The 24,347-nt window shown below is 41.9% G+C and overlaps 1 protein-coding gene across 1 annotated transcript in view; it reads left to right on the top strand.

The window, feature by feature from the left end:
• The window catches only part of slc1a7a (solute carrier family 1 member 7a), a 71,043-nt gene that overhangs the window by 15,957 nt on the left and 30,739 nt on the right, over positions 1-24,347 (top strand). The window contains exon 3 of the mRNA XM_043699315.2: positions 17,465-17,680. Within this exon, the coding sequence (XP_043555250.2) occupies positions 17,465-17,680 (216 nt within the window). The remainder of the gene's footprint in view (positions 1-17,464; positions 17,681-24,347) is intronic.

The following is a 24,347-nucleotide window of genomic DNA, read 5'->3' as shown; positions in this document are numbered from 1 at the left end:
GCTTGGAAATAAAATCATAGAAATGTATTTGTGTGTGTTCCTGTTATTACATTTAGTCTAAACTGATGATTTTGTCAGCACTCATTGTAAACAGCAGCATTGATAGGAATGAACCTTGCATTTGGCAGAACGAAAGCAGAGAAAAATGGAGAGTGCAAATTACTTGCAATTAATTTTCACAAGTGGCAGACCTGAAACGCAATCTCAGCAAGTTACTTTATGCCAAGTAGTTAGAATTTTCATTTTGGAAAAGGAACATAGAGAACTTACTTTTAATAAATTAACAAAAACATCTTATTTATTGTTTCCAAATTAAATGATTTAATAATATGGACACAATTGGTATGTGTGTTATCTATTCAAAGAAACATACCTTACAAAAGAATTCAACACAAATTCAAAATGTGACTGCATTACTAAATAAAGAATGTAATGAAACTGAAAAATGAGCCCGTGAAAGCCAAAAAGTAGTCTTTGAGAAAGTCTCAGGAAAAGACCTTACAAATTAATAATATTTTGATCCCTGATATCAATATGGCACCACTTCAAGGATGGTGATGATGATAGGATGTTGGATAAATGGTGTAATTCTGTAAGTATGAATGTCAGGTTTGAGTAGTGTGTGTCTTTTGGTAACTGAATAGAATTTCACTATTTTGGTAAGTCCAATGTCAATTTTTTTCTTGTAATTTGTGACATCACAGATGGAGAACTGGCTGATGATATTGCAAAGCTGGAGCACTTTGATGTGTTAGCTGGTCACACAATATCTCTAACCTTTTGCTATAACCTGTTGTTGTGTGATTTTTAACTTTGTCCACCCAGACCAACATCGGCACCTCCACATCTTTCTATGTAGACATCAAAAGAAATTGGCAGAATGACCTCATCCACCTAAGTTTCACTGTTACCTCATTTCCTCACACCATGCAAGTCCATATGGCAAGAAACATGTCTTATAATTCTAATGGAATTAGGATTTTGCTACAAAAGGTCAAACCCTGGTTCATTTTAAATCTTGCAATAATCTTTGCCAACCTACATGTGCTGCAGCAAAGTACTCTTCCCAATAGATTAGGGCAGTTGAATCAAAATAATACTTATAAAATGGTGATGCTCCTGATCCAGTCATTTTGTGATGGGTTAGAAGGGACTCTATTGGCTACTCCTGTTTAACTTGGATGGAATGATAGGATGAACATCTCATAATGCTTTTAGCTATTTGGCATTGATGTTCATGCATTATTTGTTGGACGTTACTGTTTGGCCTTTTAGTCTTGTGCTTGGCAGGAATTTCATCAACAGTATTCAGGAATGAGCAGAGAAAAGAACACAACCAACTTGACTGATCTCTGCTTCTATTTCACCACAAATGTTATTCGTTTTGGGAATGTGGGTTATTAATTCCATCATTCAAAATATAATGGATTAGCAATAAATGAAATCATTTCCTAAAAAAGGAAATGCCATTTTTATAAATAAGCATTAGCATGATTCAACTGGTGGAACGCCTGCTTCAGAGATTGATAGTTCCCAGATGAAGTGTTGCATGAAGAGCTATGAGATGTTGGCCATGTTGTCAGCTGGAATGATCCTGAGGTGTAGAATTGGGATCTGGTGTGACCATACTGGCTGCTGGTAAGACTGTCCCCCGTCCTGCACTGCAGTTGTAGCTTTGGGAATACAACACAATCCTAGGTCCATCTCCTGGGTAAAACAAAGGTCATGCAGACACTGAACTGGTTGAAGTGGGGATGGGTGAATGGCTTCCTGAAGACCCTAACAGCATAAAATCTTCTCAGTGACCTGTGAAAAACTCTCCGCTATCTCGGGGAACAGACTGTGCAACGTTCCAAATGCTCATTCGAGTGTAACAGCTATTTATGTGTACACCTTTTAATTTGGTATACTTTATTTCCTGTATTTAGGGAGACCGAACGGAAATTATGGGACCACTTTGCAGAATACCTACGTCGAGTCCACTGAGATGACCCTGAGTTTCCGGTGACCTGTCATTTTAATTTTCCATGTTGCTCTTACGCTAACTTCTCTGTCCTTGACCTACTGTACTGTTCCAGTGAAACTCAATATATGTTTTAGAAATAGCATCCCATCTTTCAAAGAGGCATTTTACAGCTATCCAGACTCAGCACTGAATTCAACACTTTCAGACTGTAAGCTCTGATTTCCATATTGTCTCTTTTCCACTGCAGTTTCAGTTTTTCTCTTATTTTTGCTTTCAGACAGCAGCACACTTGCTCTAGGAACATCCTATATTTCTTTGTTTCTTTTTGCCCCATCATCATTCCTTTTGGCCTCTTAAGACTAACTCTTCCAACATCCAATTGCTCCTTCTGCTTTTTACATTTGTCTTAAGGCCACTGCAAACTGGAGGAAGAATACTTCATCTTCCATCTCAGGAGCCTACAACCACAAAGCCTCAACATTGAATTCATCAGTTTCCAAAGCTCCCCTCCCCCTACCCTAACCCAGATCCCAGCCCTCCAACTCAGCACCACCCTCTTGACCTGACCTCCCTGTCCATCTTCCTTCCCACCTATCCGCTCCACCCTTCTCACCAACCTATCAAAATCACCTTCGCCCACCTATTGCCAAATCCCCTTCCCCCTGTTTATTTCTCAGGCCCCTTCCCCCTCCACAGTCCTGATGAAGGGTCAAGCCTGAAACATCGGCTCTCTTGCTCCTCAGATGCTGCCTGACCTGCTGTGTTTTTTCCAACACCACACTTTATTGACTCTGACTTCTCCAGCATCTGCAGTCCTCACTATTTCCTATTTGCTCTACCCACTCCTTTGCTCAAAACTTATTACATCACTATTTTTTCCCAGTTTTGTGACAAAGTCATTGACCTGAAAGCTTAACTCTAATTCTATTCATTTAGATGTGCCTGACCTGCTGAGAATTTCCTGCACTTTCTGTTAGCCTTTTGGCCTTCCAGCACTGTCTAGCTTCACCCATAATAAAATGACAACTTTAGATAAGTTGGTGAAAGGGAATGAACACTCATGGAAATGTATCATGTACATTTTGAAGAGGAGTGGAGAGCATTGGGAGGGAAAAGTAAATGACTCCCATGTGTTTTGAAACAGATGAATTATAGATGAGCACTTTGGCTTAAATCAGTCAACTCATGTATTGAAATTTAATTTGCTTGAATCCAAATACTTGCTGATGGCAGAAGTTGAAGCAAACAATCAAACCAGGATTAAGTCTTTAGATGTAGCAAGAGGTTTGTCATATTTAATAAGCAGTTCATGGTCTTTTGAAGCTTTGGAAGGGAAAAAAGGCAGAGCTAAATTCCAACCAAAGCAGAAAGGTTTGGATTTGGTTTCATCTGATCAACTCTTTTCCAGTTGGATAGATTTGAATTTTGAGTTTGGCTGGATTCATTCGTCATGCATTACACATACACCTTGCTGCTACATGGAGCCACAATGGAAACAGAATAAATCTAATTAAAATGTATTTTTTCAGTGAAAGTGTGAACTGCTGGATGGGGTTTCATAGTCATTCTGTCAAATTCATTCATAATTATAGCATCATTCATTATTGTGGATTGGCTAATTGTACTACTATGTACCAGAGGCTAGAAATTACTGCTGGCATTAATAATGGATTAATGACTACTATGTTCATGTGGTATTCATTTGTCTGCATTATTAAGAGAAGCAGTAACACGTTTTTATTTTAATCAGCTTAAACATTATTAAAATAACACAAAGACCACAATCCAGCCTTCACGCTTTCTCCACATGTTTGCATTGGCAATTGGTCAACCTCACTACATATTCATGCCCACCCTGAGATCGACTCACGCACCATTTCAACTATTCAATGCTTTATTTTGGAGTTCAGGGACACATGTGACGTGCAGACTTCTGTCAGGTCACTTTGCACACAGGGACACAGATGCCCCTATGCAGGATGCTTTTTTTTGTCTGTTAGCCTACTTTCTTAGTACACACTGACTTAGTGCTTGTCTGAAGATTGCCAGTCTCTGTCAACTTCACATTGCTTTCTTGGTGCACTGGGTCTTTACATTTAGTTACAAGTTGCTCAGCATGAAGGCTCACATTGTTCCTTTTCAGTTTGGAGACAGAGAAAACCAACTTGTCCTGGTGGAGAGCACTGTACAGTCAAGGGGATAGACATGGACTTGTACTAATAATTTGTGCAGACGTTACCCGACATTGACTTCAAGCATGTGACCATATGCCATTATGGAGTTGTCCTTGTTGGGATGAAGAAGGAGTGTGGTTAGTCAGTATGGGAAGCGCACAGTTAGTAAGTGGATCAGTCACACTCAGGGGCTCATCTGATTCTATTACCATGAACTGGGCCAATTTTCCTTCTTGCAATGAAACAGAAAATGGGATTGGGTACATTAGAAGTGGATGGAACAGCAGTTCATGGTGCTGCATGAGCAGAAGAGGGTGAGGTATCACCAGTGAGTGATTAGAAAGTGCAGAGGACAGGGAAGGTTAATAGTTTGTCAGGATGTGGTGGGTGATGGTCATTGACATGGTGGATGCCATAGTGAGAGCTGTGGTCCAAAAGCCTTGGTGACATACATGTGCAGTGGCAGAATTAGAGCTAGTGGCAGCTCTGTGAATGTCAGAGAACAGAGAGAAGTTGCAAGTGCAGAAGATCACTGTCCTTCTTCCTGAACTACTGGGCATCCCACTTTACCCAGGACACTGCACCCAGGCTGCAATGTGTGCCCAGGCTCAACCTGTCTCACGATGTGGCAATCAGCTGGAAAAAGGATTGCCTCGTCTCCACCAGCCCACTCAGGAAAATCTCCATGTTCCTGTTTATGAAGTAAGAAGCAAGCTTTCCTTTCCTGTTGGCCATGACCTGAGTATAGAGGCTCCAGCAGCACAGTTCCTGGCTCACACTGTCTGACATAGCAAGATGATGCAGGTGACCTGAATACTCTTCTGCTCCACGATTCCCTGAGAAAGACACCCAAGAAGCTGGTTGCATAATTAATGAGGTGATGAGCAGAAGACTGTGTGTTGCCATGGCAAAGCAGGTGGCATGAATCTTACTTGTCAAAACACTTTAACTACAAATAGAAAAGTTCCTCCCAATGTTCTTATATTTTCCCTATATCCTTTGTCATTTTGCTGAAGCAACAAATGTAATATCAGTGATGCCCCTTGTCATTCTGGTCTTTCCAGTTCACTAATCAGAGAATGAGTTGTTTATGAAAATGCTTTCTCCTGAATGATCAGAGCAGTATTTCTGCCTGCTCATTCTCCAGCTCTTTATTCAGCAACACACATTTTGTTTTATTTATTTGAAACTGATTCCAGATCTTGTAAAGGAGTCAACTTCAAAGTGACTCAATACATACCATTAAAATGATAAAATAAATTAATAAACTTCAGCTAAATGAATTGTTTAAACCATAAAATGTTCAAACATTAGGCAATATGAAATTAGCAGTAAATAAGCAATTCCGGTTGGACTATTATACATGGGGGATAATAATGTAAACTGCCAGGTAAAAAACATTTAACGCAAAGCAAAGTTGCATTAGTTAGTTAAAAAACTAGTTAAAGAGCAGGAGAACACCATTTGGCCTCTTAAGCCATGTGATCTGATCACAGCCAACCTGACTCAGTATAAGCTCTACTTTCCTGATTACCTTGATATCCTTTTACTTCCTTGTCAATCAATAATCTAAGTCATCATGTAAAAAATGTTCAATGAACTTGACTCCATCAGTCTCTTGGAGAGACCGGTTCAAAGGCTAGCAACCATCTGAGAGAAAAACAAAACCTCTTATTTCCATCTTAAGCTGGAGACCACTTTTAAAATAATACTGGGCCCCTTGTCCTTCAATGATGGGGTGAATCATCTTTCTGTTTTTAAATGTTCCAAGCAGCTATTATCAGAATTTTCCTATCCATTTCTATGCATTCCGATTTACAGTGGTTTTCCTGTATTTAGTCGCGTACTGGCAGCAAAGCACAAGAATGCCTATTTAGCCTGTGAAACTCTTTTCCAGATTCTGTAGTTGGCTTGGAACTATTTCCATTGCTGTGAAGTTTTGTAAACTGACCAACCTGGCTATAAAATCATCCATAAGACACCATCAAACGTATAGAAATGGGAAAACTGGTCAAGGAATGGATATTATTATTATGTATGACTTTTGTCATTAATTTAGGTGCAGTAGTGTGGCAACTTATAAAGCTTTTCACGCTGTAAAAATATGTGCTACAATAAATTTCTATTCTATCCTATTCTGTTGGAAATCTGATTAACTAAGCCTGACAATTGTAAGAATAATGGAATACTGAAGAAGATTAGGAATTACCTTGTTTAGAGATTCAGAGAAAGAATGAATTAGAGTAAGAGACAGTGTAATGCTCAACACTGAAGATATACCAAAGGGAACTGACATGATTAATCATCACTTGTGAATGAGTAGCTTCAGAAGTCTCTAACTTGCTGATTGATGCATGGCCACAACTTTTCTTTGTTGCAAGGAACCAACAACATAAAGTTCTTGTTATGGTTATTTATAGCTCAATCTTGTAATACAAAAGATGTACAAAAACAAAATTAACAGACACTAATTATGAAAGAAAAAGCTGAAGTATTCTTGCTTAACCATCTCTGCATAGAGCATCATTTGATGGGAGTGGCTTTCAGAAATTTGGGTTTGTCCCTGGTTCAAGATTTTCTATCGATTTGAAACTAAGATTTAGCATGTGCTGCATTGTAATGTTCCACAAGGACCTTCGCTAGAAGCAGCAACCCACAACAATATTAGGTATGGAGATCAAAACCTTGTTAGGGGGAGTTTAAAGGAGGAAAGCTGTGGAAAAGGTAAATGTAAAAAACAAAAAAGAAGTATTCAGACTAAGTGTTTGGGGATACAGCCACTAATGATAGGACAAAACAGTATTGGGCATGGGAATTGGGGGTCAGTAAAAAAATGGAAGCAAGCAAAGGCTCTCAGATTGAGCTGAGAACATGGGAGAGACATTGAAAGAGTATGGTGCAGACAAATGTCACAGGTCACAGCTGGACAGAAAGGAGAATTTATCATATTCAGATAGGGGATGTTAGCACTATTTTACTTCTGTGGCAGTCAATAGGTGGAGGATGGTAATGGTGTGCATGTGGGCTGGGACCCAATTGAAGAGATTCAACGTGAAGTTGTTGAAAAGATTGAAATGAATTTTAGAAGGCAACAACATTACAAAGAAATTTGAAGTGGAGAAGACGGGTTTATATTTTGCTCAGACTGAAGGACCATGTGTAGGCCATGTGTCAGATTTTTTTTTAGGAGGGAGGATGACAGGGAGGTAGCAAATATCTGAGAAGAGAGAACCCCTTGCAAAGTCACATGAACATTTAGTCTGAGTTAGTCAAAGACAGAAAGGGAGGAAAATATGAATTGAATTATTACCTTCAAATTCCCAAATCTGAGAGCTGGTGCAGTTACTGCATAACACAAAAGGACAACTAGTGAATGGTTGGGTAACTTATAGTTAGGTAACTTATGAGGGATATTCTTGCAAAGAAACACATGGAATGAAAACCAAAACATGCAAAGGCCTTTGATTGCTCAGAGGATCTGTCCTCGGAGTGGATTGTAAACTGAAATACAGAAAAAATTACTGTACTAAGTGTTCTTAATAACATGGCTTTAGCAAAAACATTTTGCTGTAAGACTTCCATTTTGAGTCAATTTTTGGGGCAAATTACCACAGATAGTGAAGCGAACAATGAATTGAATTGAATTGAATTTATTGTCATGTGTACCCAGGCACAGTGAAAGCTTTGTCTTGCGAGCAACACAGGCAGAGCACAGAGTTAAGTAGCATAGATGAGTAAATAATAAATAAACAGCGGCAAAAATAAAAACACAGGTACAGGCGAATGTTAAGAGTTAGTGAGTCCATTCAGTATTCTAACAACAGTAGGGAAGAAACTGTTTCAAAACCAGCTGGTGCATGTTCAGGCTTCTGTACTTTCTCCCTGATGGTAGAGGTTGTAGAAAAACATTGCCAGGGTGGGATGGATCTTTGAGAATGCTGGCGGCCTTTCCTTGACAGCGAATCTGCTATATGGATTCTATAGATGGGAGGTTCGCTTTTGTGATTTCCCGAGCCAAGTTCACCACTCTGTGTAACCATCTCCAACTTTGAATGGTACAGTTGCCATACCAATGATACATCCAGATAAAATGCTCTTGATGGCGCACCTATAGAAGTTGACAAGGGTATTCGCCATCATGCCAAATTTTCTTAGCTGCCTGAGGAAGAAGAGACGTTGTTGGGCCTTATCCCTGTGTCTAAGATGACTCATGCAGCATGGTTGAAACTTTATTGCTGGAACAGCACAGCAGGTCAGGCAGCATCCAGGGAACAGGAGATTCGACGTTTCGGGCACAGGCCCTTCTTCAGGAATGAGCAGAGAGTGTTCAGCAGGAGAAGATAAAAGGTAGGGAGGAGGGACTTGGAGGAGGGGCGTTGGGAATGTGATAGGTGGAAAGAGGTCAAGGTGAGGGTGATAGGTCGGAGTAGGATGGAGGCGGAGAGGTCAAGAAGAAGACTGCAGGTCAGGAAGGCGGTGCCGGGCTGGAGGGATTCAGCTGAGACAAGGTGGGGGGAGGGGGGATGAAGAAACTGGTGAAGTCCAAGTTCATCCCCTGTGGTTGGAGGGTTCCCAGTCGGAAGATAAGACGCTCCTCCTCCGACCGTCGCGTTGTTGTGGTTTGGTGGTGGATGAGTCCAATGACCTGCATATCCTCGGTGGAGTGGGAGGGGGAGTTGAAATGCTGTGCTACAGGGTGGTTGGGTTGGTTCGTCCGGGTGGCCCAGAGGTGCTCTCTGAATTGCTCCGCAAGTAGGCGGCCTGTCTCCCCAATATAGAGGAGGCCACACTGGCTGCAGCGGATGCAGTAGATGATGTGGGTGGAGGTGCAGGTGAATCTGTGGCGGATATGGAAGTTTCCTTTGGGGCCTTGGAGAGAAGTGAGGGGGGAGGTGTGGGCGCAAGTGTTGCACCTCCTGCGGTTGCAAGGGAAGGTGCCGGGAGTGGAGGTTGGGTCGGTGGGGGGTGTGGATCTGACAAGGGAGTCGCGGAGGGAGTGGTCTCTACGGAAAGCTGATAGGGGAGGGGAGGGAAATATATCCTTGGTGCTGAGGTCTGTTTGGAGGTGGCGGAAGTGACGGCGGATGATGCGCTGTACATGGAGATTGGTGGGGTGGTAGGTGAGGACCAGTGGGGTTCTGTCCTGGTGGCGGTTGGAGGGGCGGGGCTCAAGGGCGGAGGAGCGGGTAGTGGAGGAGATGCGGTGGAGGGCACCGTCGAAGCGATTCAGAGAGGGCACCGGAGCGATTCAGAGAGCACCTCTGGGCCACACGGACGAACCAACCCAACCACCCTGTAGCACAGCATTTCAACTCCCCCTCCCACTCCACCGAGGATATGCAGGTCATTGGACTCATCCACCGCCAAACCACAACAACGCGACGGTCGGAGGAGGAGCGTCTTATCTTCCGACTGGGAACCCTCCAACCACAGGGGATGAACTTGGACTTCACCAGTTTCTTCATCCCCCCTCCCCCCACCTTGTCTCAGCTGAATCCCTCCAGCCCGGCACCACCTTCCTGACCTGCAGTCTTCTTCTTGACCTCTCCGCCTCCATCCTACTCCGACCTATCACCCTCACCTTGACCTCTTTCCACCTATCACATTCCCAACGCCCCTCCTCCAAGTCCCTCCTCCCTACCTTTTATCTTCTCCTGCTGAACACTCTCTGCTCATTCCTGAAGAAGGGCCTGTGCCCGAAACGTCGAATCTCCTGTTCCCTGGATGCTGCCTGACCTGCTGTGCTGTTCCAGCAATAAAGTTTCAACTTTGATCTCCAGCATCTGCAGACCTCACTTTCTCCTCGACTCATGCAGCATGCCTTAGTGACTACCACCAAGTAACATCCTGCTGAAAATCAATCATGAATTCCTTGGTTTTGCCGGCATTGAGAGCTAGGTTGTTCTCAGTGCACCATTTTCCAGGTCTTCCACCTCCTGTCTGTAGTCTGTTTTGTCGCCATCTGAGATTTGACCGACTATGGTGGTGTCATCAGCGAACTTGTAAATGGCATTAGTCTGGTGTTTGGCGACGCAGTCGTGAGTATGCAATGAGTACAGTAGGGGTCTGAGTACGCACCCTTGGGGGGCTCAAATGTTGAGTGTTAGTGAGGATGAAAATTGTCCCCATAATCTTCACTGATTGTGGCCTGTGGGTCAGGAAACTGAGGATCCAGTTGCAGAGAGTGGGGCTTAGTCTGAGATCACTAAGTTTAGTAATCAGTCTCGAGGGGATAATAGTGCTGAAGGCTGAACTGTAGTCGATGAGTAGGATTCGTATGTAGCTGTTCTTGGTGTTAAGATGTTCTCGGGAGGAGTGAAGGGCAAGTGATATGGCATTTGATGTGGATCGATTGGTCCAATAGGCAAATTGGAGAGGGTCAAGAGTAGTGGGGAGGCTGGAGTTGATTAATGCTATGACCAGAAGGAGAAAGTGAGGTCTGCAGATGTTGGAGATCAAAGCTGAAAATGTGTTGTTGGAAAAGCGCAGCAGGTCAGGCAGCATCCAGGGAACAGGAGAATCGACGTTTCGGGCATAAGCCCTTTCCTGAAGAAGGGCTTATGCCCGAAACGCCGATTCTCCTGTTCCCTAGATGCTGCCTGACCTGCTGCGCTTTTCCAGCAACACATTTTCAGCTCTAATGCTATGACCAACCTTTCAAAGCACTTCATGACCACCGAAGTTGGGTCACTGGGTGGTAGTCATTGAGACATGCTGCACGAGCCTTCTTAGGCACAGGGATGATGTTGGCTCTCTTGAAACAGGCAGGGACAGTGACCTGCTGCAGGGAGAGGTTGAAGATGTCCGAGAAGACCTGTGCCAGTTGATTTGAGCGTGCTCTGAGTGCACGGCCTGGTACTCCGTCTGGTCCCATCACTTTCCTTGGAGTCACACGAAGGAAAACTGATCTGATCTCTGATGCAATGACTGTTGGGATAGGTTTGTCAGGACTTGTCGGAATAGGTGTTACCTATCTACCGAAATTCTGCTCAAAGTGAGCATAGAAGGCGTTGAGATGATCTGGGAGGGATGTGTCATTGTCTGCTATCTTGCACTGTCTCTTTTTAGAACCTGTGATGTCATTCAGTTCTTGCTATAGTCACCAGGTGTCTATCTGGGTCTCTGGCTTGGATCAGTATTGGTCCTTGGCTGTCTTAATGGCTCTGTGAAGGTCATACTTGGATTCCTTATATTTGAGTGGGTCTCCTGATCTGAAGGCCTCACGCATGGTTTTTAGCAGGTTCTGTATGTCCTGATTCATCCAGGATTTCCAATTGGGGAACACCCAGATTGACTACCTCAGTATGCAGTCCTCCACACATTTGCTGATAAAGTCTGTGATGGTGGTGACATACTCGTCCAAGGTACCTGCGGACTATATGAACATGGCCCAATCAGCTGATTCTAGACAGCACCAGAGTTGATCCTCTGCCTCCTCTGACCAGCACTGGACCTGTATCCGTGAGGGAATCTCCTGCTTTAGCTTTTGCCTGTAAGCCGGGAGAAGAAACACAGCATTGTGGTCAGAGTTCCCGAAATGAGGGCAAGGGATGGAGCATCTTTCGCAGTGGTCTAAAATGTTCGGGCCCCTAGTGAGGCAGGTAATGTTCTGGTGATACTTAGAGTCATAAAGTCATAGAGTCATAGAGATGTACAGCACGAAAACAGACCCTTCGGACTAATGTGTCCATGCTGACCAGATATCCCAACCCAATCTAGTCCCACCTACCAGCACCCGGCCCATATCCGTCCAAACCCTTCCTATTCATATACCCATCCAAATGCCTTTTAAATGTTGCAATTGTACTAGTGTCCACCACTTCCTCTGGCAGCTCATTCCATACACATACCACCCTCTGCATGAAAAAGTTGCTCCTTAGCTCTCTTTTATATCTTTCCCCTCTCACTCTAAATCTATACCCTCTAGTTCTGGATTCCCCTACCCCAGGGAAGACACTTAATCTGTTTATCTTATCCATGCCCTTCATGATTTTATAGACCTCTATAAGGTCACCCCTCAGCCTCCGCTTCAGGGAAAACAGCTCCAGCCTATTCAATCTCTCCCTGTAACTCAAATCCTCCAACCCTGGCAACATCCTTGTAAATCTTTTCTGAACCCTTTCAAGTTTCAGAACATCTTTCCGATAGGAAAGGGATCAGAATTGCACGCAATATTCCAAAAGTGGCCTAACCAACGTCCTGTACAGCCACAACACGACCTCCCAACTCCTGTACTCAATACTCTGACCAATAAAGGAAAGCATACCAAATTGGACAACACCTTCCTTAGATTGGCTTGATTGAAATCGCCAGTCACAATAAGCAGGGCCTCGGGGTGCTCCATCTCCATGGTGTTAGTGGTGGAGTGCAGCACATGCAGACCTTCCTCAACCTTTGCTTGTGGTGGTATGTACGCAGCAGTTTATATAGCAGTAGTAAATTCCCATGGTAGATAGAAGGGGCGGCATTTGATGGTGAGGAGTTCAAGGTTTGGGGAGCAATGGCTGCCCAGGGCTGTAATGTCCGTGTACCACAAGTTGTTGATTAAAAAGCAAACCCCTCCACCCTTTGTCTTACCTGAGGACGTTGTACAGTCCATGCAACGGATAGAAAAACCATCAACCTGAAGTGCTCAGTCGGGAACAGATGTTTTGAGTCAGGTTTCTGTGAAGCAGAGTGCACAGCAGTCGCACAGAATTCACTAACTGCAGAGGGAATTACCCTTTCTTCCTCATCATTGAAATCACTGAACATATATTTATTTATAATTAACTGTGCCAAGATGAATTCCATATTGTTTCTAACAGTTAAGAGATGGATTCTAAACAGCTGGGCTGAATTTTCTTGGGACAGCAGTGGCCGCAGTGTTAGGATAGAAAACTGGACAAATCTGTCTCAGCCGTTTCTGGAGTCTCAACAAGATTCTATGACAAGAAAAAAACATCTCAAGAGCAGCTCTTGAGAATTTCATCCCATTTCCAAGAGCTGCAGACCAATTGGAGTTTGGGCAGCTCTTCAGTCCCTGCTTTGCCACTGGTGGCCATTATCTAAGACTACACCTGGCCCAGAGATCTGGCATCAATGGCACCATGGAAACAAGTAGGATTAGAATCACTGGAGCCAGTCAGGCAAACCTGGGCAATGACTGGGGAGGACTGAGTGGGAACTGAAGAGTGTGATTGGCAGGCTGTGGGAAAGGCTGTTTTCAATGGGCAGCTCTTGTTGCCAGGTGACCAACCATGAAACTCAGAATGTCTGATTCTGTTGGATCCTCTCACAAAGAGGACTAATTGACCACTTAATCATCTGAGAGGTTGTCCTCCACCTTTCTCACCATTGATACAATTCCACAGCATCAAGAAGGCAATGAGCACTTCATCCATACCTTCCTGCCAGATTCTCTGGTCATGCCTCCAACCTCCCATCCTGTTCGTGATGACCATGTTAATTTCCTTCAAAGGTATATGATGATGAGGGTGAGCAGGTTGCACAGTGGGACAAAGGCGATGGTTGCTGGGTTAAAATCCTTGAACTTACCTCCTAACAGCGTTGTGGATATACCAACAGCCCAAGAATTGTAATGGTTCAATAAGGCAGCTTACCACATTCTTCAAGGCAGTTAGAGTTGGGCAATAAATTCCAGATTTGCCTGTGACACCTACATCTTGTGAATATAGAAACAAAATTGAATATTCCAATGCTACTAGCTGTTCTCAGCTCTCCTGCTGTCAGCTGTTCTTCTGCTTAGGGACAATCATTACAATCTGTTATTGCCAGCACAGGGTCTGGCAGAAGGAATATGAGTGTATTTTAATAGTTTATTGGCACTTATATAGAAGAATGCAATTGTTTCAGATTTTATGATTTTGTGTATAGTTTAACACAAGCCCCCTATTTAGAACAAAACAACAAAATTGAAAACAAAGAACGTCAGTACTTTTGAAGCAATAAAACTGAAATCATTAGAAATAAAATGGGAAGCTTTGCTTTAAAGTTCTCTGCAATAGTTAATTTGAGGTATGTATCTGATCAACCAATTGATTTATTAGTGAAAAATCTACATTGATAAATGTGAATGTTAGAACATGTATAGATTTAGTTTTAATATGTGGCCATTAACAAGGGCTGTGATATTTGACCATCAATATAGGAAGGAGGTACAAGTGTGATCTTCTACTTGCCTGCTATGGGTTAAGTTGCTTTCGGGGAATTGTTTTACCTTTTTTTTTCAGGACACCCTTTGCCCAGGAACAAGGACATATGGAGAAGATGAAGAACGTAATCTAGATATTCCTCTCCAAGGGTTAAGTGCTAAAATAGCATCAAAACCCAACCGCTGCTTGCCCTGGTGACCCTGTTCTCTTGAGAAATAGCAGCCTAACAATGTATCTGGAATCTGGATGCTCTTTGGTCTGATAACAAGTATGCTTGTAAGTCTGTGGGTACAGATGATTCCTGAAGAAGAGCTTATGCCCGAAACGTCGATTCTCCTGTTCCCTGGATGCTGCCTGACCTGCTGCGCTTTTCCAGCAACACATTTTCAGCACAGATGGATTAATGCCAGTCTGCAGTGTCTTAGCAATCTGAAATGCTTTCATTCTTTCTTCACGTTCTCAACCTCAGAAAGGAGCACTGCTTCAAGGGGTGCAATAGCTGCAGACTCCAAAGATTACAGAAGCAAAGATGGCATCCCTGACCAAAATCCTGTCATCAGCAAAGTTTAGCAATCCTTCAACAGCCAAAAACTTCACAGTAATCCAAAATAGATATCTAGCAACACTTCTGATCTATTAGTGTCTCTAGCAACATAGAATACAACAAGTGTACTGCCATTAGCTTTTGGGAGCAACAATTCAGCAGTGAAGGACAGAATCTTAGTGCTACATATTGTATAATTATTGTACAAAGACTTTAATAGCAGAGGTAGAGTTTCATTGGGCATCATGACGAATTAATACGAAAACGCTCAAATGCCTTAGGGATCCGTGAACTTTCAGCACCAAGCTTTTCTGCAAATTTGCCAACTTTTACTTCTAACTTGCATTTTTAAATCATTCCAAAACTAAAGAAAGTCTAGCTGGTATCTCTTTGATTAAAAAATAAAACGTGGCAAACATTAAATTTGCCAGCGCTTTTGGCTCAGATATTGATACAACTTCTCAGTACCTGCAAACCCTCAATCCAAGCATTTATTTGCTAAAGTCATTTCCATTGAATTTCCAAGTTATCCTCATGCTGTGCTAAATGGAAGTTAAAGCAATATGAGAAGCCTTTTGATTTACTTGAAGTGAAATCATAACAGCCATTATTGAGACTATGTATACAATCATACTATAAATAACAGAGGCAATTGGTTCCTGAATTTGTGCAGTGAGTCAATGGTCTAACTAGGAATGGGTTGAAGGGTTATAGAGAACGGGCAGGAAAGTGGAGGTGAGGCTAAGCTGAGGTCAGTCATGATCGTATCAAATGGCAGAGCAGGCTCGAGGAGATGAGTTGCCTAATCGTGCTCTTAGTTCTTATGTTCTAAAAGAAGGGTTGACATTTGTTATGATGGCTTATTTGCATCCTAATGTGTATCTTTTTGTTTGCCAGCCTGTGTGATGACTACCCAGGGACATAGCATAACACTGTCCCAAAAGCATGAAAGAACTTTTACTCCAGATTATACACACTCCCCTTGAGATTAATATTTGTATGCCCACATTTGTTATCCTGTGACTTGTAGATTATTTTAAAACTCTAGATTAAAAACTAACCATATTATCATTAATTGGTCTTTGCCAGCCCAAGGAGGAATTTAAATCAATAAAAATATTGACAAGCAAATAAAATTAATCTGATGACAGTTTTAATCCATTAATGCTCTGCATGAGCTTTTTCCTACCTATACCTTTCTCTCTTGTGTGCTTATCTAACTGCCCTTGAATGCACCTATAGTATTCATATCCATGTTCTGATTAATTGCAGAATAAAAAGTCACTGTGTTTCTAATAAGACTGGCTGACTTTTGTTGTAAAGAGCATCTCTAAGTCTTAAATGAATTTTAGTAATAGAAGTGACATGCCACATCTTTCTAAAGAATTTCTCCTTCCTTCCTATTGTTCTCCTTTCCTCTTGACATGTATGCTTGCTAAATCCTATATTTTCACAGGACAGGATGACTTCCAGCACTTAATCCAAATGGTGATTATCATCCCATGGTGACCATTGATGAACCATTCAAGTAGTTGAGTTTAGCTAGTCGACCTCCTCACCTCACCTCTTCAGATGAGAACTTCAAACAGGGGTAGTGCAACTGAGAGCAGTAATTTTAGCTAACATACTTGTCTAACTCCAGAAAAGCATCTATGTCCAGCTATAGCTCCCTAAGCAGTACCTTTACATGGTCAACCTATTTAGATGTATCAGAAGTCTGAATATTGTATCATTTTACCTTTATAGCTCTGTCCTGAGTTATGTTACTCCATTATCCCTTATGAAAATCAAATAATGAACTATTCTGTATATGAATGCAAAAGTTAGTTTCTTAATTCAGCTCCTTTATAGTGCTACATTCAGTATTGGCAGGTAGGCAATTGTTAATTTCTCAATCCCTGATGCTAATGTATATGGATCAGAGCGCAGTAAATTCTATAAAATGCCACTTTAGTTTAGAACTGGCCCTATTCCATGAATGGTCTCATGGTTGGTGTTCAATATTGGAAGCATTTCAAAGTGGTCAGAGTGGAGCAGAATGCTGCATACAAATAGCACTTACAGAGCTAACAATGAAAGGGATTCTGGCCACTCAAAAGTAATCCAGAATCCAGAAACTCAAAAATAAGTGACTACTTAGACTGGAGCAACTGTGGTGCAACTATTTCAGGAACAAAACATGTCATGATTTTTTTCTCCAGTCTATGTTGGGGCATGAAACTAGAAGAGTAATAGACTAAATTGATAGACTTAAACGTGTAGTGATAGGGAGGCAAAAACAAAGTGAAAGCAAAATACTGCAGATGCTGGAAATCAGAAACAAACACAGACAATGGTGGAGAAACTCAGGAGGGCTGGCAGCATCTGTGGAGAGGTAATATTTCAAGTCCAGAATGACTATTCTTCATAACTTCAGAGCTGCTTAATTTTTCCAGTATTCTCTGTGTTTGTTTCTTGATACTCGATGCAAAGGACAAGCCACCATGCAATCAAGGAGTTGGAGGAGTACATTGGAGCCATTCCCTTTGTGACCCACTTCAGAACAGGAGGAGAAAAGCAATGCAGTGAGTAATGTACAGACAGACATGTTCAGGACACCCTTGCACTATTTAAGTTTGTTTTACAGCTTGATGTCTGGACTGGCGGCCTTGGATGCAAAAGCTTCAAGTCGATTGGGTCTCATCACAATTGCTTACTACCTCTGGACAACCTTTGTGGCTGTTGTTATAGGAATAATTATGGTCTCCATTATACATCCTGGTGGTGCAGCCCAGAAGGAGAGTATCGATGACAGTGGAAAGCCAATCATGAGCTCTGCTGATGCATTGTTAGATTTGATACGGTATGTGTGAGTATGGTCCTTTATTCAATGCTAAAATTCTAGTAACTCCAGGGAAATCAGGCTCATGACAAGGCTATTTTAAATGCATTTTACATCACACATTGTAATGTTCAACAATATGGGTAAACTCCAATATCAACATCTCCCTGTATGTGTTCTCCATTTCAGTCTAAGCAGCATTCTTCAGCTGCTTCTTCAGCTCTGCAAGTTTCTGCAGCTGATAACACTCCATAGATTTAGAGATTTACATACAGAAAGAGGCCATATAAGCCATTGTGTCTGTACTAGTCAAAAAGGCCTGTCTGCATTAATCCTGTTTTCCAGCTCTTAAACCATAGCCCCTGAGGCTATGACAACGTAAATGACAACTCAAACACTGCTTTAATGTTATGAGTTTCTGACACCCACATTAAAATGCGAGGGCCCCATTTTTGTTTGAGGCCCATCCACGTTCCACAGACCAGATTCAGGAAGCATTGTCCCAGGAGGTTGTATTTTTGTCCTAGGCTTGCCAAATTCCTTCTAAGAATGCAGGGCAACCCAGAACAAGCAAATGCCTGTTGCCATGTACACATAAAATAACATTATGGACTGAATCTTACAGTTTTATGACTAATCAAAGTTGCACTGCAAGACCTGGCAAGTATTCTCACTATATCTTACTAAACTTGTCTCATTAACTACCTACCCGATCCCCATGGTGTTTGTCGCATCCAATTCTATCCCCATCTTGTCATGCGTCATTCCCAGAACTGCATGCCACTCAATGGATATCCCAGAACCTCTTGGGTCTGCACGATCTTAAAAGCTGTTGTGCACCCAGACAAGCACTGTAAGTCTGGACCTGCTCTGTACAGTTCCTGACATTTACCCGAAACATGGCAGATGGCAGGGTATGGTTGCCCTGCTTTACAGACAAGGTCCTGGAGGCACTGGTGGATAGGGTGGTGCACAAATGGGACATTCTGTTTCCCCAAGACTGGCAGTGGAGGTCACACCAATAGCCGGTTCCAAACTTACCATTAGAGTTGGTGCATTCTCAGCCCTTGGCAGTGATGTGGGAAGAAGGTCAATAACCTTTACCACGCCACTCGTGTATGTTCAATTATATTCTCTCCAATACCTCACATTCAATATCTCTGCTGCTGAACACGCCACCCACCAAGTCTCATGCTCTACTATTCTCACTAATATGTGCAACATCTTCATTCAGTGGCTTTCACTCACATTAATTGCTGACTCCGCTAACTCAGTAGGCCCTCTGCACTTCTGACTCACTTGCTTGGGACATCTCCACACCCTCATCAAAAGTAACAACTGAGCCTTAATACCTACTTCTTATTCCAACAGGAAAATATAATAAGGCAGAAAGAGTCAAAACAGGACGTGGGCTGCCTGACATTTAACTCTTCATGCTCTAGGTGGAACGGATCATGACTCTGAGTGGCCCAAGCAGGCTCAGCCCTGATAATGGATGCTGTCCTTAATTTGTTGTGCTGGAACTACCTGACTGAAGGCTATCTCTCTTGAATTTACTGAGACATGTTGACAAATATGACAAGCTTTCTTCCTTCCAAAGACAAGGCAAGGCAATGCCAGTCCAGATTGGTTCAGAGTGAGTGAGTGCTGTGTTAGCAAGTAACAAGCCCAGGCATGCAGCCTGGTCCAGTCCATGAACTAGGTGGGTATCCCTGAGCACACAGTGCCCTTGCTACTGCATTACAAAGATAATTGCCAGTGCAGCCCAAGGCCCAATGTTGAAGTATAGAAGCGACCTGTAGATGGATTGGAGATGTGCCATGAGGGTTTTTAGAGCCTGGCACATATTAAATGTCAATGCCTGTGGACATAGAGTATGTATGGCCAGTGCCATGAAATGTGTCCAACATGAAGGTTGTTCAAGGCAAATGGTAAGCTGAATCCACCAGATGCCTGTTCTGATTTCCTGTCGAGTCTCTTGACATCTAGCTGAATATCAATGAGGCATGTTGGGCCATCCAAAGGCATATAACAAGGGATCCACTTTAACTAGCAACTCACTGCTGCCTAGAAAGAACTTGCCACGTACTTTTCAAAAACATAAAAGATGGAACAAGGCATTCCCAATATCGAGATGGGCCTCACTGGAATTTACACCCAACTCTACCACAAATCTCACCTATTGTGCACATTGCTCAGAACCCTATATAGTTTAACCCTGTAAGTCTACTGATTAAATGTGATTATTTTAAAAGAAACTTCTAACTGATTTAAAGAAAGCAACATTCACCACATTCAAATACCTTCAACTAATCTCTTATGAAAGCCAATATTCTAAATTCTTTAGCAGTTTTGACAGTTCTTTGACATCTCTAATGGTTATATGCACCTTTTAGGGAAATGCATGTGTGCTTTTAACAATCTCATAGCATACAATCCCCTATAAGGGTACCTGACCACCATCTGCAAGGGTACCTAAGATTACCTGACCTGCCCCAAAATGTCCCAGTCCAATATCTAAAAGGCTCTTTTATTTCACCAAAGGGCTACTCTGGCTATCCAAACTAACTTACAAAGGTCAGGAGTGCTTTAAAAACAAAGAACAAAGAAAATTTACAGCCCAGGAACAGGACCTTCAGCCCTCTAAGCCTGAGCCGATCCAAATCCACTGTCTAAACCTCTCGCCCAATTCCTAAGCATCTGTATCCCTCTGCTCCCCACCTACTCATGCATCTGTCCAGACATATATTAAATGAATCTACCATTCCTGTCTCTACTACCTCTGCCAGCAACGCATTCCAGACACCTACCACCCTCTTTGTAAAGTACTTGCTGCATGTATCCCCCTTAAACTTTTCACCTCTCACCTTGAAAGTGTGACCTCTTGTTATTGAATCCTTCACCCTGGGAAAAAGCTTGTCTCTATCCACCCTGTCTATATTCTTCATGATTTTGTAAACCTCAATCAGGTCCCCCCTCAATCTCCTTTTTTCTAATGAAAACAAACCTAACCTACTCAACCTCTCTTCATAGCTAGCACCTTCCATATCAGGCAACATCCTTGTAAACCTTCTCTGTACTCTCTCCAAAGCATCCACATCCTTTTGGTAATGTGGCGACCAGAACTGTACACAGTATTCTAAATGCGGCCAAACCAATGTCGTGTACAATTTTAACATGACCTGCCAGCTCTTATACTCAATATCCCGTCCGATGAAGGCAAGCATACCATATGCCCTCTTGACCAATCTATCCACCTGTGCAGCAACCTTCAGGATACAATGGATCTGAAATCCCAGATCTCTCTGCTCATCAACTTTTCCCACGGCTCTTCCATTTACTGTATAATTCACTCTCGAATTATATTTCTCAAAATGCACCATCTCACATTTGCCTGGATTGAATTCCATCTGCCATTTTTCCACCCAACTCTCCAATCTATCTATATTCTCCTGTATTCTTTGACAGTCCTCTATGCTTTCTGCTAACCCACTAATCTTCGTGTCATCTGCAAACTTGCTGATCACACCAACAGTGCCCTCTTCCAGATCATCTATGTATATCACAAACAACAGTGGCACCAGCATTGATCCCTGTGGAACACTACTGGTTACCTTTCTCCATTTCGAGAAACTCCCTTCAACTACTACTCTCTGTTTCTTGTCGCTCAACCAGTTCTTTATCCACCTAGCTAGAACACCCTGCACACCATGTGACTTCATTTTCTCTATTGGTTTACCATGGAGAACCTTATCAAACGCCTTACTAAAGTCCATGTATATGACATCTACAGCCCTTCCTTCATCTATCAACTTGGTCACTTCGTCAAAGAACTCTATTAAGTTGATAAGGCATGCTCTCCCCAGCACAAAACCATGTTGCTGATCACTGATAAGCCCATTCTTTTCTAAATATAAATAGATTTTATCCCTCAGTACCTTCACCAGCAACTTTCCCACCAATAATGTCAACTTTAAGATGATCTAATGTACATAATCCAGGTTTGATGCTACAGGGATGCTAACTTCCCTCTACAGTGAAGGCAGCTATGATCTAAATAGTCAAGTGCATTCATACAATATGTATATACAAAACCTGGCTTGCTCCATTCTGGCCACCATAAAATGTGAATAACCAAGTTCAGAGCCAATATGTCTGAATTGCAGACACTTGCTCTATTTTTGCCATGATAAAGAAGATCCCTATCATGGCAAAGTACATGACCTCAGGCCTATGTGTTGTTTCCATTACATATCTAAATTAATCTTTAATATTTTTTGCAAATAGATAACAGAAATAGGAACATGGTGGTCATGTTACTTGATTAGCAATCAGGGAGATAGTTTAAAAAAAAGGAGATAGGAGTTTAAATCAATATCTGTTAGTGAATTGAATTCAGTTATTTAAATAAATCTTGAATGAAAAGAAAATCTCAGTGTTGATGAGCATGCAACTACTGTTTTGTCAGAAAAACCTAAACTTTAAGGAAAGAAATCTGCTGATCTGAAAAAGTATGTGACACTCTTCTGAAATACCCTCACAAACCCATCAATTGTTGGAAAGGTGATTCGTCACCACGTTCTCAAGGGCAATGAGGGATGAGCAATAAATCTTGGTATTGCCAGCAATGTTTATGTCCCCTGCATTGATAATAAAAAATACTGGTTGTTGCAATCAGCTCGCACTTACTCTTTTACCTCTGTGTTCAAGGTTCAAATCTGATCTGAATTGAGGAAATGGATGTTTGCTGAAATGGCTATAACAGTTCTTTGCAAAATCAGTGTGGTAGTCTTAGTTGGCTCTTAATGGCCATCAGTCCAACACAAATCAAGATGCAGTCAAAAATGAAAGTCTCATTCAGAAGAGGCTATGCAATATCTTGTTTGTTTGCAATTTTTGTGCACTATTTCCTGCCTCAGGCTACTGACTGTGTGGAGTTTGCACGTTCTCCCCGTGTCTGCGTGGGTTTCCTCCGGGTGCTCCGGTTTCCTCCCACAGTCCAAAGATGTGCAGGTCAGATGAATTGGCCATGATAAATTGCCCATAGTGTTAGGTAAGGGGTAGATGTAGGGGTATGGGTGGGTCGCGCTTCAGCGGGTCGGTGTGGACTTGTTGGGCCGAAAGGGCCTATTTCCACACTGTAAGTAATCTAAAAAAAATCTAAGTAATCTAAAAAAATCTAAATCTAATCTATTTTAAGGTCAGGTCATGAGACACTTTATTCTATCTTTGATCCTGGTCAATCTGTCTTTTCTGATGTCCTTACCAAAATTATATAGTATTCCTTTCCTAAGCTTGACTACCATCATTTGAATCGGTAAAAGAAATCTAGCAACTGGTTCATAGAACAAACGTGAATTTACTTGTAATGACTCAGTAACAATTAACATACAAAACTGGTATTTGAATAAAAAAGAACACTATCTCTGAACAGAGGCATGATAACCATTCCGAGCTGAAGGAAGGTAATATTTAGATGATAAGTTAATCAAACAGATAGGTATATTTTAATAACTGTTCCCCTTTGGTTTTCTGACATTTCTTTCTGCCACGCAGTTCTTTAAAATGTATTTAATGGCCCAATTATACTCATAAATTCACATCTGTTGCTCATTCATAGTAAATTTGTTTGTGCAGACTTTACAGATGAATTTATTTAAACTTTTGTTTGGACTATGAGCTCATGCTGTTAAATAACCGTCCCAGTTACAAAACAAAAAAAGGATTTAAATGCCATTTCAGGTCAAATTGAGAGCTGTAACATTATTTAATGGATAGCTGACCAGAACCTTGCAAAATATCTGTCCACTCTCTGTTGTGACTTTTATATGTTTTGTTTTCCTGGTTTGTCTATGCATTCAGTCCTGGTATAAAGGTGAGAAGGAACCAAAACATAATAAAATGGACAGTGATCCACCTCTATGACCTCAATAATAAGATTTTCCTTAATTGGTGTAATATATTTGGTATTTACTATTCATTGTGTATTCAGAATGAATTGCCCTTGCAAATACACAATAACAGGAAAAACAATGGGGATCATAAAGTAGATTCTCACATCTGGAAAAATGGAAGTTTCCTTTTCGTGCATGTATGTTTTAAAGAAACATATATGCATGATCTGTTTCTTAACCAATCCCTCTCTGAATTCCAAAAATTAATGTTATGAAAAAGTTGTACCTCTAATAAACATTCATGATTTTTTCTTAGCTTTTAGCTACAGTATCTTTTTGTAACATTAGCAATCTCATAAAATCCCTCTACCGTGGCATCTTCTATCATAGAATCCCTACAGTGTGGATACAGGCCCTTAGGCCCAACAAGTCCACACTGACCCTCCCAAGAGTAACCCACCCAGACCCATTTCCCCTACCCTCTATTTACACCTGACTAATGCACCTAGCTTACACATACCTGAACACTATGGGCAATTTAGTATGGCCAATTCACCTAACCTGGACTGCTTTGGATTATGAGATGAAACCCACGCAGACATAGGGAGAATGTGCAAACAGTCGTCCAAGACTGGAATCGAACCCAGGTCCCTGGCAATGTGAGGCAGCAATGCTAATCACTGAGCCATTGTGCTATGTCTATTTCTTGATTTTCCATACCAAAAAGTGTTTCTGAAGAAGTTAAATATTGGTCACTTGTTAATAGGTCAATAATCTGAGCTAGGCTAAGTTTA

Source organism: Chiloscyllium plagiosum, unplaced genomic scaffold (genome assembly GCF_037043375.1).
Source record: "Chiloscyllium plagiosum isolate Xiang-an unplaced genomic scaffold, Cpla_swu_hap1 HiC_scaffold_9, whole genome shotgun sequence".
NCBI lineage: Eukaryota > Metazoa > Chordata > Chondrichthyes > Orectolobiformes > Hemiscylliidae > Chiloscyllium > Chiloscyllium plagiosum.
This window is presented reverse-complemented; position numbering and strand designations above follow the sequence as displayed.